At 39.7% G+C, this 14,348-nt stretch overlaps 2 protein-coding genes across 2 annotated transcripts; both read left to right on the top strand.

Moving 5' to 3' along the window:
• The first annotated feature begins 1,211 nt into the window (after window positions 1-1,211).
• Window positions 1,212-2,204, top strand: LOC127753427 (proline-rich protein 4-like). The gene is made up of 2 exons (XM_052278913.1): window positions 1,212-1,397; window positions 1,546-2,204. Exons 1-2 carry the CDS (start codon window positions 1,244-1,246, stop codon window positions 2,079-2,081), a joined length of 690 nt encoding a protein of 229 aa, XP_052134873.1. The 5' UTR covers window positions 1,212-1,243; the 3' UTR covers window positions 2,082-2,204.
• Window positions 2,205-4,923: 2,719 nt separating this feature from the next.
• On the top strand, window positions 4,924-6,203 carry LOC127753426 (proline-rich protein 4-like). The gene is made up of 2 exons (XM_052278912.1): window positions 4,924-5,128; window positions 5,479-6,203. The coding sequence occupies exons 1-2, from the start codon at window positions 4,975-4,977 to the stop codon at window positions 6,012-6,014; spliced, it is 690 nt and encodes a 229-aa protein (XP_052134872.1). The 5' UTR covers window positions 4,924-4,974; the 3' UTR covers window positions 6,015-6,203.
• The last annotated feature ends 8,145 nt before the right edge of the window (window positions 6,204-14,348 follow it).

Raw genomic sequence — 14,348 nt, forward strand, 5'->3', positions numbered from 1 at the left:
AAGGTGGAATTAAAGTGAGAAGATTTTGATTGGTTGAGAAGAGTAAGTAGGCCGAGAATTTGAATGGTGAAAAATTATGATTGAAGCAGGGAAAAGTGGAATTAAAGATGAAGGATGCAATACATTTAGAAAGTACAACATGCCAATATTGCAATACATTTAGAAAGCACAACCACACTATTATTACAAGCACATGCAAAAAATTACAAAATGATAAAAGGGACCTAACAAAGCTGGAATAACTCAAACACTAAACGTCCTATTATTGAACGGCCAACAATTATTTAAGATAAAAAAAGTGCACCTTTATGATGGTTGTATTACCACTATCAGTATTATCACTAGTAGATCGAAGTGTGATCTCAAACCTTGATTTATCATTACTACAATTAATAAAAAATATTCTAGTACCAATAGTGGCAGTAGTATAAATAGATACAAGAACCATTAAATTAAAAAAGATGAAAGGCCTATATTGATTTGTACTAAGAGTAAGACTATTGTAAAACATCTCGCTGTCTAGCTTCAAGGCTCACACCAATTATCCTATGCTGCAACTTTCTCAAACTGAAGAATAACGTTTTCCTCACACCAATTATCATATGCTGCAACTTTCTCAAGCCGAAGAACAACGTTTTCCTTTGGGAGGGCATAAAATCGTTTTCTTTTTGTTGGGAGGACGAACATGCGGATAATTCAATTTAGGGCCAAGAGCCTACATATATGTACTGAGATGGGCCAAGGAAGAAAAAGAGCCTACTATTCGTTAATTGAAATTTTCTTTGCTCGGTACGTCCACTTGTATTTCGCTGATGGTTTTTGGCTGTCAAGGCTAGTTGAGTTTATGGTAGTGCAAGTCACGCGCACTTTACAAGGACCAAAAATTAATCACAATGCATTCATGTGGACACCGCATAGAAAGGTGTATGCATCCTGTATAGGTACCAACCGGCTGAAGAACCGCGTCGTACCTAGGCAACGTCGTGATCGAATGTGAGAAGGATCCAGATTGGACGTACGTGATCAAAATCATTCAGTTTGAACGGCCTTAATTCGTAGCATCTGCAAATTCGGCGCCAACTTAATTAGCTAGCTTTGCTGATCATCGAAAGATCGATCGAGCTGTATTCAACTATTGATCGATCATCGATGATGACGAAGCCTATATAAATCACACGTTGCCTGCTTTTCTCTTCATCCATTCAGAGTTAGCAAGCTCTACTAAATTCATATAGAACTCAGAATGGCAGGTGCTCCCCGAGGACTAGTTCTCCTCGGCGTTTGCGCCGTCCTGATGGTGCTCGCCGTCGGTGGCGAAGCGGCGTCGGTCGTCATTGGCACGGCCAAGTGCGCCGACTGCACCCGGAAGAACATGAAAGCCGAGGATGCTTTCAAGAGTATGTAGCAATTTACCTTACATGCAGCTTAGCTACGTTATACTTCCTCCGTTCCCAAATAATTTTATTTTTCACACGTTCCACATATACCAATGCAAAACAAAAGAAAACTAGAATTCTAAAATCATTTGTGGATTTCTTTGTGCAGATCTCCAGGTGGCGATCAAGTGCAAGAACGGCAATGGCGAGTACGAGAGCAAGGCCGCTGGAAAGCTTGACGGCACCGGCGCTTTCAGCGTCCCTCTTGACGCCGACCTCCACAGCTCCGATTGCATTGCCCAGCTCCACAGCGCGACCAATGAGCCATGCCCAGGGCAAGAGCCATCCAAGATCATGCCATTGTCGGAGGGCACCTTCATCGCCGTCGCTGGCAAGACCAGCTACCCGTCAGCATTGTGTGCGTCAGCGACAATATGCGGACCAATCAAGAAGAAGATCATTGACCACTTCCACAAGAAACCGGTGCCACCGAAGCCGGATCCTAAGCCAGAGCTGCCCAAGCCGAAGCCAGAGCCGGAGCACCCCATCCTCGACCACTTCCATAAGAAGGAGAAACACTTCTTTGACCACTTCCATAAGAAACCCGTACCACCCAAGCCCGAGCCAAAGCCGGAGCCCAAGCCACAGCCCAAGCCACAGCCAGCGCCTGAGTACCACAACCCTAGCCCACCAGCGAAGCGCTGAACATTATCTACGTTTGGTCTTGTATGATTTCGTGCCATGTCAGTGTGTCCGCAGAATAACGCTTTCTACTACCGTGTGAGATTATACATTGAAATATAATGTACTTGCTAGCTTTCATCCGCAGGAGTTTTTTTTTTCAAGTGTGGGTCCATTTATTGGATATCTCAGCAGGGCACGATGTGTACTGTAATATCTGCTTGTTGTTTTTATTTCTCTACCTAAATGAAGTTAACCACAAAGGACAAACATAAATTCACATGAAATATTGACTCTGGATTCGCTGTGCACGTTTATGAATTTATTGGCCATCTAGCGAGAATAAGCAGTGCGAGTGTGCTGTCCTTGATCTCCAGCCTTAAATGGGGAAAGCATTGATTCAAACGTACTAGCCTACCTGTAAATTAAAGTGGCGTGCATGGAATTTAAATATATTTTAAATTAATTATATGCTCATGCATTAATTATACCTAGAAAAATGGGCCAAAATCAATTGTTAATAAGTGAAAATTATTGCAGTTCGATCGGAAAAAAATTTAAAAAATGGGTGATTTGATGATGTTTCACTCTTTTGATTGGGAATTTGAAGATCGATTTACCATCAGGACCCACACATCATTGACTCAAAGGGTCATATGTGCCATCAAATTTGCCGAAACAGTTCTCTCATATGATGGGGGATCACTATCATACATACTATACGACATTGTATGTTTTACTACACGATATATAGATGAATATCAAATGAATATATGTTAAATATTATAAAAATGATAAATAGATTTGGTTTGAGTTGAAATAATGGGAGAAATGATAATTTAGCGAGCTTGTATATATGCTGAGGTTTAGAATGTAATGAATTTTAGCATACTTGCAAGTTGAGTTTTATGTGCTTAATGGGACAATATGGTATGCTTAGTATGCTTCCTTGTTAAGCTTTAGTTGCTTTCTTGCTTAGTGGGTTGTAACTATATACAGAAGGTATATATGTCTGTGAAGTTGAAGGCACACTTCGATTTCAATTGGAAGATGACACATTGACAAACAGGCAACATTACAGTGCAGAAAAAAAATCAAATTAACTTCAATATGTGAATTTTGCAATTTATGAATGTCTTATCTTCCAAACGAAAAATAAAGTACATATGTATTGAATTTACTTCTTTAGTTGTATGATAGGATCTCGTCTACACCTGGGAATTTTTGTGAATCGTTTCAAAAGGCTGCCCAGAGTCTATGAAGTAGCTAATTAATTTCCACGATTTCACACAACCAGTGGTTTAATTAATTCACCTGATATTGCCCAAATTAATAACATCAATTAGGATCCTTCAAATTAAAATAAATATATATACCTGCTGTCAAGGAAAGCCTATTCATTAATTCTTTTGGTTTAAATATTTAGTATATGTTGGAAATTTTCTATCTTTTAAGAACTAAGACTAGATAACAAGAATTAAAAAAAAGGCAAAATTGGTTATATAGTATCGAAAGTTCACGTTTTTGTTTTTATAGCACTGAAAGATACCGGTTCACTTTAATAGCACCTAAAGCTAGGCTGGGTCAATAGCGATCAAGGCGGACGGAAAACGATCGAGGATTGACGGAAGTGTTAAAAATGGGAATATGGTGAACTTTAGGTGCTATTAAAGTAAAACGATATCATTCGGTGCTATTAAAGTAAACCGATATCATTCGGTGCTATAAAACAGAAAAACGTGAACTTTTGATGCTATCTAACCAATTTTGCCAAAAAAAATTGACAAACATGCATAGTACAACACATTTAATTTGTTTCGGCTCATAATATGGTCTGGTTGTCATATTTAAGTAAAAAAAGAAAAGGAAACCCATATGCACAATGGTACAATGCTTTTATTTGCCAATTATAGTGATATTCATCTCTAAATATTTATTACAGAACCAACAAAAATTAACATTCAGTAATGAGAAATGGCCATAGGCTTATATTCCCTCATCAGCTAATTGATTTTAAAAATAACTTCTATACTTTTGAGATCTTCCGACTTCAAAAGTATAGAAGTTATTACATATTGTTTTCTTGCAATCTCATATATACTTCGTATACCCAATCAATATATATAAGTTGTAATCTAGATTCTGATCGACCGCACAATCAAAGAAGAATTTTCTTTGTCCACTTTTTTTTTCCATGTCTCCTTCTGCCAAAAACCCTTTAATTATGTTTCCTGCTTTGTCAATTAATCTCAAATGTTCAAAATCTTTATCTGTCAGTACTTTGTGCTGCACATATGTACTAAGTGCATATGTACATGCAGACAATAAATTACCTTTAAATTTGCATGTGTTAAGCGATCATAAAATGGAATATATATATATATATATTCAAAGGATCCAATCCAATAACAATCCAATGCATTTGCAAAGTATATACTGCAGATACGATGTACGGCTCATTGTAGTACTCCTGAATCCTGATCAATTAATCATCTCTCAGACTCAGTTTACAAGAAGTTAATTAATTAAGACGCAGTGCGATTATTGTACTTATTGCTGTTATGATTTCACATGCATGCATAAATAAAGCGGTGCGTGGATCCTACGTATACCAACCGATGGATAGATCATTATTTTGTCGTAGCTGGGCTGCAGAGAAGATTGTACGTACGTGATCAAATCATTCAGTTTGGACGGCCTTAATTCGCCCATCTGCAAATTCGGCGCCAAATTGGCCCTTTTTGCATTGCTCATAGCTTAGCTGGTCGATCCATCGATTGATGGATCAATAATGCAAAGCAAGCTGTGTTTGTATTCATCGATGCCTATATAAACCGCGCGTTGCCTCACCTTTCACTTCATCCATCTCTACACATCAGCAATAGCTACACAGAGCTAAGCTAGGGTTAGCTCAGCAATGGCAGGTGCTCCTCGAGGACTAGTTCTCCTCGGCGTTTGTGCCGTCTTGATGGCGGTCGCCGTCGGCGGAGAGGCGGCGTCGGTGGTCGTCGGCACGGCCAAGTGCGCCGACTGCACCAGGAAGAACATGAAAGCTGAGGATGCTTTCAAGAGTACGTATTCCCTACGTAATTTCGTATTATAAGTCGTTTTGATTTTTTTAAAGTTAAATTTCTTTAAGTTCATAGGAAAATAGTAGCATTTTCAACCTAAAACAAACATATTATTAAAAACTTTATCAAAATATATTTAATATTGGATTTAATGAAGCTAACTTGATGTCTTAGATATTGCTATTTTATCTATAAATTTAGTCAAACTTAAAAAAATAATTTCAAAGCGAATTATAATATGAAAAAGAAATCGTAATATTTCACAATGCATGATGCAAACTGCATCATCTAGAGAAAGATACAGCTGGTTACAAGTGATTCACAATACTATTTGGAATTTTACTATGCAGACCTCCAAGTGGCGATCAAGTGCAAGAACATCAACGGTGAGTACGAGAGCAAGGCTGCCGGAAAGCTCGATGGCACTGGCGCTTTCAGCGTCCCCCTCGACGCCGACCTTGACAGTTCCGACTGCATCGCTCAGCTCCACAGCGCCAACAATGAGCCATGCCCTGGTCAGGAGCCATCCAAGATCGTGCCAATGTCGAAGGGCACCTTTGTTGCCATTGCCGGCAAGACACACTACCCATCAGCGTTGTGCGCGTCGGCGACCATCTGCGGTCCCATCAAGAAGAAGATCATAGACCACTTCCACAAGAAGCCGGTGCCACCCAAGCCGGAGCCGAAGCCGGAGCCACCCAAGCCGAAGCCTGAGCCGGAGCACCCCTTCCTCGACCACATCCACAAGAAGGAGAAGCACTTCTTCGACCACTTCCACAAGAAGCCAGTGCCGCCTAAGCCAGAGCCGAAGCCTGAGCCCAAGCCTGAGCCCAAGCCGCAGCCTGCGCCGGAGTACCACAACCCGAGCCCTCCGGCAAAGAAGTGATGAATATTATCCGCACTGGACGTTTGATCATGCCGTCCTGCCCCCTGTCAGATTGTCTGCATAATAACAGTTTGAGATCAAAGTCATGCATTAGCTTTCATCGACAGGAGTTTTAATTTGTACTTGTATCTATTTCTTCTCTATCAAATGCAGTTATATATGGTAAGATAATTTATTTATATTTAATCAGTTCTGTTCTGGCGGACTATTCACTGTATCAGCCAAAGGCATTGGATCGTAAGAGGTTAGCATTGGTTAAAGAAAAAGTTGCTTTTATCTGACAAACTAGTCCTGACGACGGAATTTTCCTGATGTTGATACGTCACGAATAAATTTCGAGACGTTTTTTTTTTATCCTAATAATTTTTGGCCATCATAAGTAATCTAGTTTCTGGTAGTATCTTTTAATTCTTAGAATGTGCTTGGTTGCGGCTTACAAGACGTGCTACGTGCCCAAAAGCAACCAAAATAATTTGGTGCATAACTTTTATTCATAAGCTATAGCTGAAACATAGAGAATGATAAAAAAACATGTATACTAATATAAATTGAATTTTTTTAAATTGAGAGTTAAACTGATGAGTTGCCAAGTACACACTTCAATCATATTATTACCCTTATAACTATTTGACTAACAGGTCTTGGCTGTCTGTCGTACCCCCCATTGGTTTCCCCCTCAGTTCAGTTTTAAGAGCGAACCAACCTAAGATGAATAATTCATGAAATATATGTACAGTACGCGCACCTATGGATTTTCCTAGACTAGTATCTCTTATATAAGTTCTTTTTAATATTTTTTTAGTTTTAGTTAAAATGAATGAAAAACAAAATCATCTAATCCAAAAAATGTAACAAAAAGAAAATGTAACCAAAAAGTTGAACAGCAAAAAAAATCCCCCATGCTAGTTGTTGTCCTATAATTTGGAATTTGTCAAGAGTTTTATGTCTTACACATTGATCTCCAGTTATACATGCATCCTGATTTCATGAACATTTCTAGTTCAACTGTTTAACAGTGACATGCATGGCTACCAGCAGTAGACATATGCATATGAAATAGTAGAACAAATTCCACAGTAAGACCTTTCACATTTTTTTAATAACTCTGGTATGGCCAGTTGACATTAACTTCTTCCACAATTTGGCAACTTTTTGTCAACTCTGGTGATTGATGCATTCACCGAGGTGGCCAAGATCTCATTCTTCTGGCATTCTGACATCCATTTCAATGCTGTCCACACTTACTATCCACAAGTACTGGTTCACCTCCCTAGCTAGCCATCTCTGGTCTTCTACATAACTCCTACTCCCATGCCAATCTCATAGCATCAATAATTCAAGGTGACAGTAAAGTAGTTCCTATTATAATCACAGACAAATTAAGTCAGACAATCCATATACTGCTCAGCCTAAAAAAGACCAGATACAGGAGTGACCACAGTCAACAGTGAAACTCTGGAATCTGAACTATAGTTAATTAATTGGGACTATTCGGTCAATTCAATTCTTACCTATCAGATTTTTCACTGGACAAATAAAAATGACCCTACCAAATAGCAATTGGGATATTAGAAAAATGGGCACAACTGATAGTGGCTTGTACAGCAAAAATTTATTCAATTTTCATGCTATGCCAGGTTGGATTTCTGCTGACATCGCTTCCTGAATGAATTGCTAGTATCAGTAGTACCAAGTCAACCTGAATTAACTGCTAGTCACCAGTAAAAAAGGTTTTTTTCCAGACGGCCCAAAACCTAATCTCGTATGCGGAAGGTCGGCCTGTCTGCCGCAAATGATTTGCAAAAATCTGATTTATAAGTACGGGATGTGCACCCGCACGCGAAAATCCAATTTTCGCCTGCGGATGCTTATGTCGTTCGCAAGTAAAATAAAAATCAAAAAAATAAAAATAAAAATAAAAACAAACAAAACCCTAGAATCTAGGCAGCGCGGCGCGGATCCGGCCGTCGTAGCACCGGCGCCCGTGGATCGAGCCATTGCAGGGTCGGCTCCTGCGGATCCGGCTGTCATGGGGCTGGCAGAGGTGGATCCGTCCACCGTTGTCCACCGAGCCGCTTGCCCCTGCGCCCGAGGTGCCGCTCGCCACCACCATGTGCCGCGCTAGCTGCCGCCCGAGCGCTCAAGGAAGCCGGAGCCATCCGCCGTCCACTACAGGCCGTCGCGGGGCCGATGCCGCCGGATCTGTCTGTTGAGGGCCCGGTGGCAGCGGATCCGGTCATCGCGGGGCCCGCGGAGGTAGATCCGTCCACCGCCGTCTGGCAAGGTGCCATCCGTCACCACTGTGCGCTGCGCCCGCTAGCGTCCGCCGCTAACACCGCCGCCGCTTGCGTGAGTGAGAGAGAAGAGGAGGTGAGAGTGAGAAGAGAGGAGAGTATAAGGTTGAAATAACAAGGAGAGGAAGTGAGAGAGGATAGGGATGAAAAATTTTGAAGTGTTGAGAAGAGAAATGAGGAGGTAACTCAGACTTTGGACGGATCCTTAAGAGGCTGTATGTGAAAATCGAATTTCGTGTGTTGGTGCATAAGAGGCCCCTTAAGTTGTATTGACTGCTATGTGTCTACGGGAGTTATTTTATAGATGGCAATCTATTTCATGGATTGATAGTCTTACTCAATATTTCTTATACTTCCTAGATTTTTATATCTAGCTCGTGGGTGTGTTTCGACTGTTAGGTGCTCTCATTACGGTTCTATCATGATTCAGTTCACTGAGTTTAATTAATGAAGCTTTCATTATCTGAAAATGTCTAGAAGCATTATCTACAGTATAATTGTTAGGGATAATGACGTTCTAAAACATAAAGACAACATCTAACTTTACAAGCTGATATAGTGGTAACTGTTCAATATTTGCTGCACCTAGAGAGATAGAGAGAGAGTGCGTGTGACAGTACAGATGTATCCATGCAACCAATAATCTAGCTACTTCTGCAGGAACCAACCAAGAATTGCTGCGTATTGGCAGCTTGCAATGAATGTCACTCAATCAAGCATGCAGCAGGAGGGTTGCTATCACCTTTGCATTGCATTGCCTTAATCAGATTAATATTGTGCAGAAATTCAGCAAAACCACATGCAGCCTCGTGTTAGGTGAATTTGGCGCCGAACGGATTGATGAAACAGCGAAACCTCCTCAAGCTCAACTAATTATATACCGGATTTTAGGCTAATGTTTACTCTTAATTAAGCAATGAACCTAGATGTACGAAATTGCACGTCACTGTTAGAGTTTTATATGATAGTAGTAGAAATAAGAAGATGTATAGATAGGTAGACAACATAACTTTATATGCTTCATTTATATTAATTTTATCTTTGATCGACTATTAAAAAAAGCTGTAAACAATTAATATGATGATGTGTGATTTATAAAAAAAATGTTAAAAATATAGTCATGATTCGACATATTTTAATCCCAAAAACATGACATGTGAATGAAATGATGATCCAATGATAGTGCTAAACATTAATATGTAATAACAGTAATAGCATCACGCATCTAGTAACATGTTTAACACTAAACTGAATAGAGTATTATATCCGAAGAACGCTCCAGATTTCAGACGAGTTATTATTGATGTTGTTGCCTCTGTTGTAGTTGCTGTTCTCTCCTCTACATCCATTGCTAATGTTCCCTCCTCCACTGCCGTCGTTCTTGGTATTGATCGACATGATCCGAGTTATCGATGTAGAGGAAAGAGAACGTGACGTATATGATGCAAAGCCAAGAGCAGTCGCATGAAAAATGTGCTCTCTAAAAACTTGATTTGTCCGCCTAGCTACCTGTCCAGGTACTCTCAGGTGGACGGAGTTTTGGAGGCGTGCTTGTCCCAAGTACCCGTGCGCGTAGGGTGCGTAGAAACAGAAGAACGGAGTGTGTCGTCTCAAGGAGAACTAGAGGAGAGATCTACCTGTACTTGGAGGATAACGAGAGAGAGACGTTTTGGGAGGGATTAATTTCGATTGAATGCTCCGCCCATTACAACAGAACAAGTCTCTGTCGGTTATGTTTTTACACATAAAAAAATGAAACATCCTGAAGGAATGCATCCGTTGTCGCCTCGCTCGCTTGCTCGCACACACTCGGCCTCCTCCACAGCCATGGCCTCGTCCGGCTCAGCGCGAGTGCACGCACGCGTGTGCAGTTCCACCACCATGTCAACTGCTAAATATGTGCTCTCAGTTAACAACCAGTTTAAAATAAGGTCTTTTTCCATTGGTTTCCAAGGTAGTATTAATCCTGTAGCATTAGTTGTGGGCCTTTGGAATTACTAGGTTTAATTTTAGGCCTATCTCATTTAATTCTAACAATCCTCACCAAATTTTAAGGCTCAAAGAAAATATTCTCAGCTTTGTTTTTGTTTGTTATACCAATATTTTGGTTGAGACCGTTAACTTGAACTTCCACCTAGAAAAGGAACTATACCTGACCACAACCGATTAATGGATTATGTCTTGAATTATCAGTCTTGTGTAGTCAGGCTTTACTCAATTCCTTAACTGATACTAGGTTGGCATCAGCATCCCCTCTATTTGGAGCATATAAGTCATACTCTTGGCTTTTCCATGAATGCCTAAAGATCAGTCAAATTTCAATGACTGTAACTAGCAGTCGGACTCATATTGGTGTGTTCCTTCTAAGATATTTTGTAGGCTAATATCTCTGCTTTAAAAAAAATCACTCAATCACATTAAGGTATTCTCCAACTTGCCATACAGACCAGGAGAGAACTACATCAAAGAAATAAGCCTTTTCAAGGTCTCTTCTCCCTGCTACCTAATAGGATGTTTCACCACCCTAATTTACCAGATCTCTGATCATATAGGACGGGTTACCACTATTGTGTAGCTCAAGTATGTCTCAAGCCCATCTCACTCGATGCATTATCTATCACAAACCCATATGGCTGGTCCATATAGCTCACCTCCTCCAACTCCTCATTAAGAAAAGTTGTTTCAACATCCATCTGATGAACGAGAAGACCATAAGAGGCTACCAGAACAAATAGTACTCAAATCGTGGTCAAGCGAGGAACTGATGAATAAGTGCCGAAAAAATCATTGACTTCTTTTTGGGTAAAACCCTTGGCCATAAGTCTTGCCTTGTACCTTTCAATTGTACCATCAGGCCTAAACTATTTTCTTGAAAACTCATCTGCATCCTACAGGTTTGCAGTCGTAAGGACGCTCGACCACTTCCCAAGTACCATTAAACATAATTGAGTCCATCTCACTGCAGAGCGCTTCGTTCCAATAGTCAGCATTAGGAGATGAATATACCTCTTCTATGGTTCTTGGAGTATCATCCACAAGGTATACAATGTATTCATCATCAAAAGACTTTGCAGTCCTTTATCTCTTACTCTTTCAAGTAGCTATAGTGTTATCCTCCTCAAGATTTTTCCACAGGCGTTTGTTCATCATGTTCTATCGGCACAAAAGACTCGGGGATAAAATAAGTTCTTGACTAGAAGTGTTAGGTACATATTTCTAGGAAATCCATTCTAAAATAATGTAGCATCTCTAGGCTCAAGAATTGTACCAACACGCATGTCAGGTATTCCAGAATTTACAATTAAGAATCTTTATCCCACGCTGTGGATTGCATAACTAAGGAATACGCAATTTATGGTTTTTGGTCCAAGTTTGTGCCTTTTTACTATAGGCGCATTGACCTTAGCCAAACATTCCCATGTGCGCAAGTATGAGAGATTCGACATTTTCCTTTCCAATTCCTCAAATGGTGTTACTTCTTTATTCTTAGTAGGAATTTTATTCAGGACATGACACACGGTCAATATAACCTCACCCCACCATTCCTTGGAAAGCCCTGCAATGTCTAACATGTCATTTACCAAACTCAGTTAGAGTGTGATTCTTTCTTTCGGCAAACCTGTTTGACTAGGAAAAAAAGGGAGACGTTCTCTCATGAATAATTCTAGACTCTTCATAGAAGAAGTAAAAATTTATTTGAAAAATACTCTCCACCTCGATCAGACCTCAACCGTTTAACTTTCCTTTCAAGTTGGTTTTCTACCTCAGTCTTATACATTTTAAAGTAATGCAATGCATCATCTTTTGCAAAATCTAATGCAATTATCTGTAAATGTCATGAAGTATTTTTTCCCCTGTAGTCAACACACCATTCATTTCGCACAAATCAGAATGAACAATTTGTAGAAGTGCCAAATTTCTTGTCTCTGATGCCTTGTGAGGCTAAGTATAGCATTTGGAACCTTTTACCAAAGTGAATTTCGGAATTAAACTCAATGTAGCTAAGCACATCATGCAACTAAAATTCACATGACAGTCGTGAATGCCAAATATTGGACTCATCATCATTACTCACATAGTTCACAACATTATTACATGCGTCATCCAAAGAAAAGCGGAACAAAACCTCCGTTGTCATAATATTTAGCAACAAATGTTCCATATTTAGACACGACACATTTATTGGACTCAAACACAAGTTTAAAACATTGATCGTGCCTACACATGCGAACCGTTCCCCATCAGCAAGGAGGAACCTCTCCTAACCTGATAAAAATAAAACAAGGAAATATCAGCACACAACCACCAGTATCAACCCACCACTTAGGTGAATGAAATACGTAACGAACTGTAGGTAAAAAATTACCATACCATGATGTTCCTCCTCCATCGCTAATTACCATGTTTGCAGATTTTTTGTCCTTGTGATCAGGGCAATCCTTAGCCCAATGACGACTTGACACACACACACAAAACAGTTATCCTTTGCCTTTCTCTTGTCTTTCTTCTTAAAATTGGTTATAGCCTTGGGTTTGATATCATATATGACTTTTTTTCTTAAAATTAGTTGTAGCCTTGTTGTGGGATGCTTGAGCATTCTTTTTTGCACCAAATTGATGCTAAAACCTCCCTCAAACTTTTTGTCGCGGTTGTTCTTTGCTATCACCTTCTCCTCAACACCCAAAGAGGCAATGAGATCAGTAACACTTAAAACTTGCCTCATGTGTTTTAGAGAAGTGGCAAAGTCCGACCAATAATGTCATCTATCACAAACTTGTCTAGCAACTCGTAGATGTTGTTCTCGAGTTCCTTTGGTAGTGCTTGAAACTCATGATTTTGTTTTACTATAGAACGGTTATCGACTATCTTATAGTCATAGCAATTTTTCATGACATACAACTCGCTGCCAGTATCGAAGACTCCGAACATGGCCTCAAGTGCATCCCACGTATCTTTCCGTGAAGGCATGTGCATGTACACGTCCACTCTTTTGTTGGCTAATACACTTATCTATGCTCCATGGAACAAGCAATTCGCTGACTCGAACTTAGCCTCCTCCACAGGGGAGAGACCGTACAAAGAAATACTGTATAGCTGTCAACCACAATAATGCCCATGCCTTCTATCTCTTATAATTTAAACCATCAATTGCATGAGGTTAGAGTGATGCAGCAAAGGCAACTACCAAAAAGACCTATCAATTTTTTGGATTGTTGAAAATATAGTTATAATCTCTACTATCATAAAAATTGAAGACATTTTTGCTGGTATTTTGGTAAGTCATCCGTGCTTGAGTCGGTTTTAATTTCTTGTTTCGGTTTTAATCTCTACTCCTCAAAATCTGTAAATCACGCGGAAAAAGAAAACGCCCATAAAAAAACATGAAAGAAAAACAGCGAAACAAAAGTCCGATTCGTACCGGAACCAAAAAAAATGGCAAAAAATGCTGGGTAAAACCAAAATAGCCGGCGCCGACCATAAAAATATGCAGGACATTAGCAAAGTACTTCAGATATAACATGTACTACTCACTGTAGTTATGTGGTACTTCTATTCAATTAATCATCTCTCAGTACACATTGCACAAAGTTATAAATTCTCACCCGTAGTTTACATAAGGACCAGTTCGATTATTGTACTTGTAACGATGATTCTTTCTGTCATGCATGCATAAAGCGGTGCGTGGATCCTACGTATGCCAGCCATTAATGGATAGGCCGTTATTATCATGTAATGTATATTATTTTCGTCTCAAGACAAACCAACTTAAAATATAAGATGTTATATAGTCTAGTATAATGAATCTGAACATCGTCATGTCCAGATTTATTGTATTAAGTTATACCATATCCTTTCACAGATTTACTACTGAGTGATCAGATCATTCAGTTTGGACGGCATCAATTCGCCGATCTACAAATACGGCGCCAACTTGGCCTTTTTAATTTGCTCATAGCTGGTAGATCATAGTTGGATTGATCAACAATGCAAGCTGTGTGTATTGATCGCCTATATAAACCACGCGTTGCCTCACCTTTCA

The sequence above is a fragment of the Oryza glaberrima genome, chromosome 10 (genome assembly GCF_000147395.1).
Source record: "Oryza glaberrima chromosome 10, OglaRS2, whole genome shotgun sequence".
Lineage (NCBI taxonomy): Eukaryota > Viridiplantae > Streptophyta > Magnoliopsida > Poales > Poaceae > Oryza > Oryza glaberrima.

What these genes read in the sequence shown, in the direction of transcription:
- LOC127753427 (XM_052278913.1), top strand. Translation starts at nt 1,244, where the DNA reads ATGGCAGGTGCTCCCCGAGGACTAGTTCTCCTCGGCGTTTGCGCCGTC. An exon ending in AGCCGAGGATGCTTTCAAGA is followed by an intron (nt 1,398 to 1,545) that starts GTATGTAGCAAT and finishes TTCTTTGTGCAG; the next exon opens with ATCTCCAGGTGGCGATCAAG.
- LOC127753426 (XM_052278912.1), top strand. Translation starts at nt 4,975, where the DNA reads ATGGCAGGTGCTCCTCGAGGACTAGTTCTCCTCGGCGTTTGTGCCGTC. An exon ending in AGCTGAGGATGCTTTCAAGA is followed by an intron (nt 5,129 to 5,478) that starts GTACGTATTCCC and finishes TTTACTATGCAG; the next exon opens with ACCTCCAAGTGGCGATCAAG.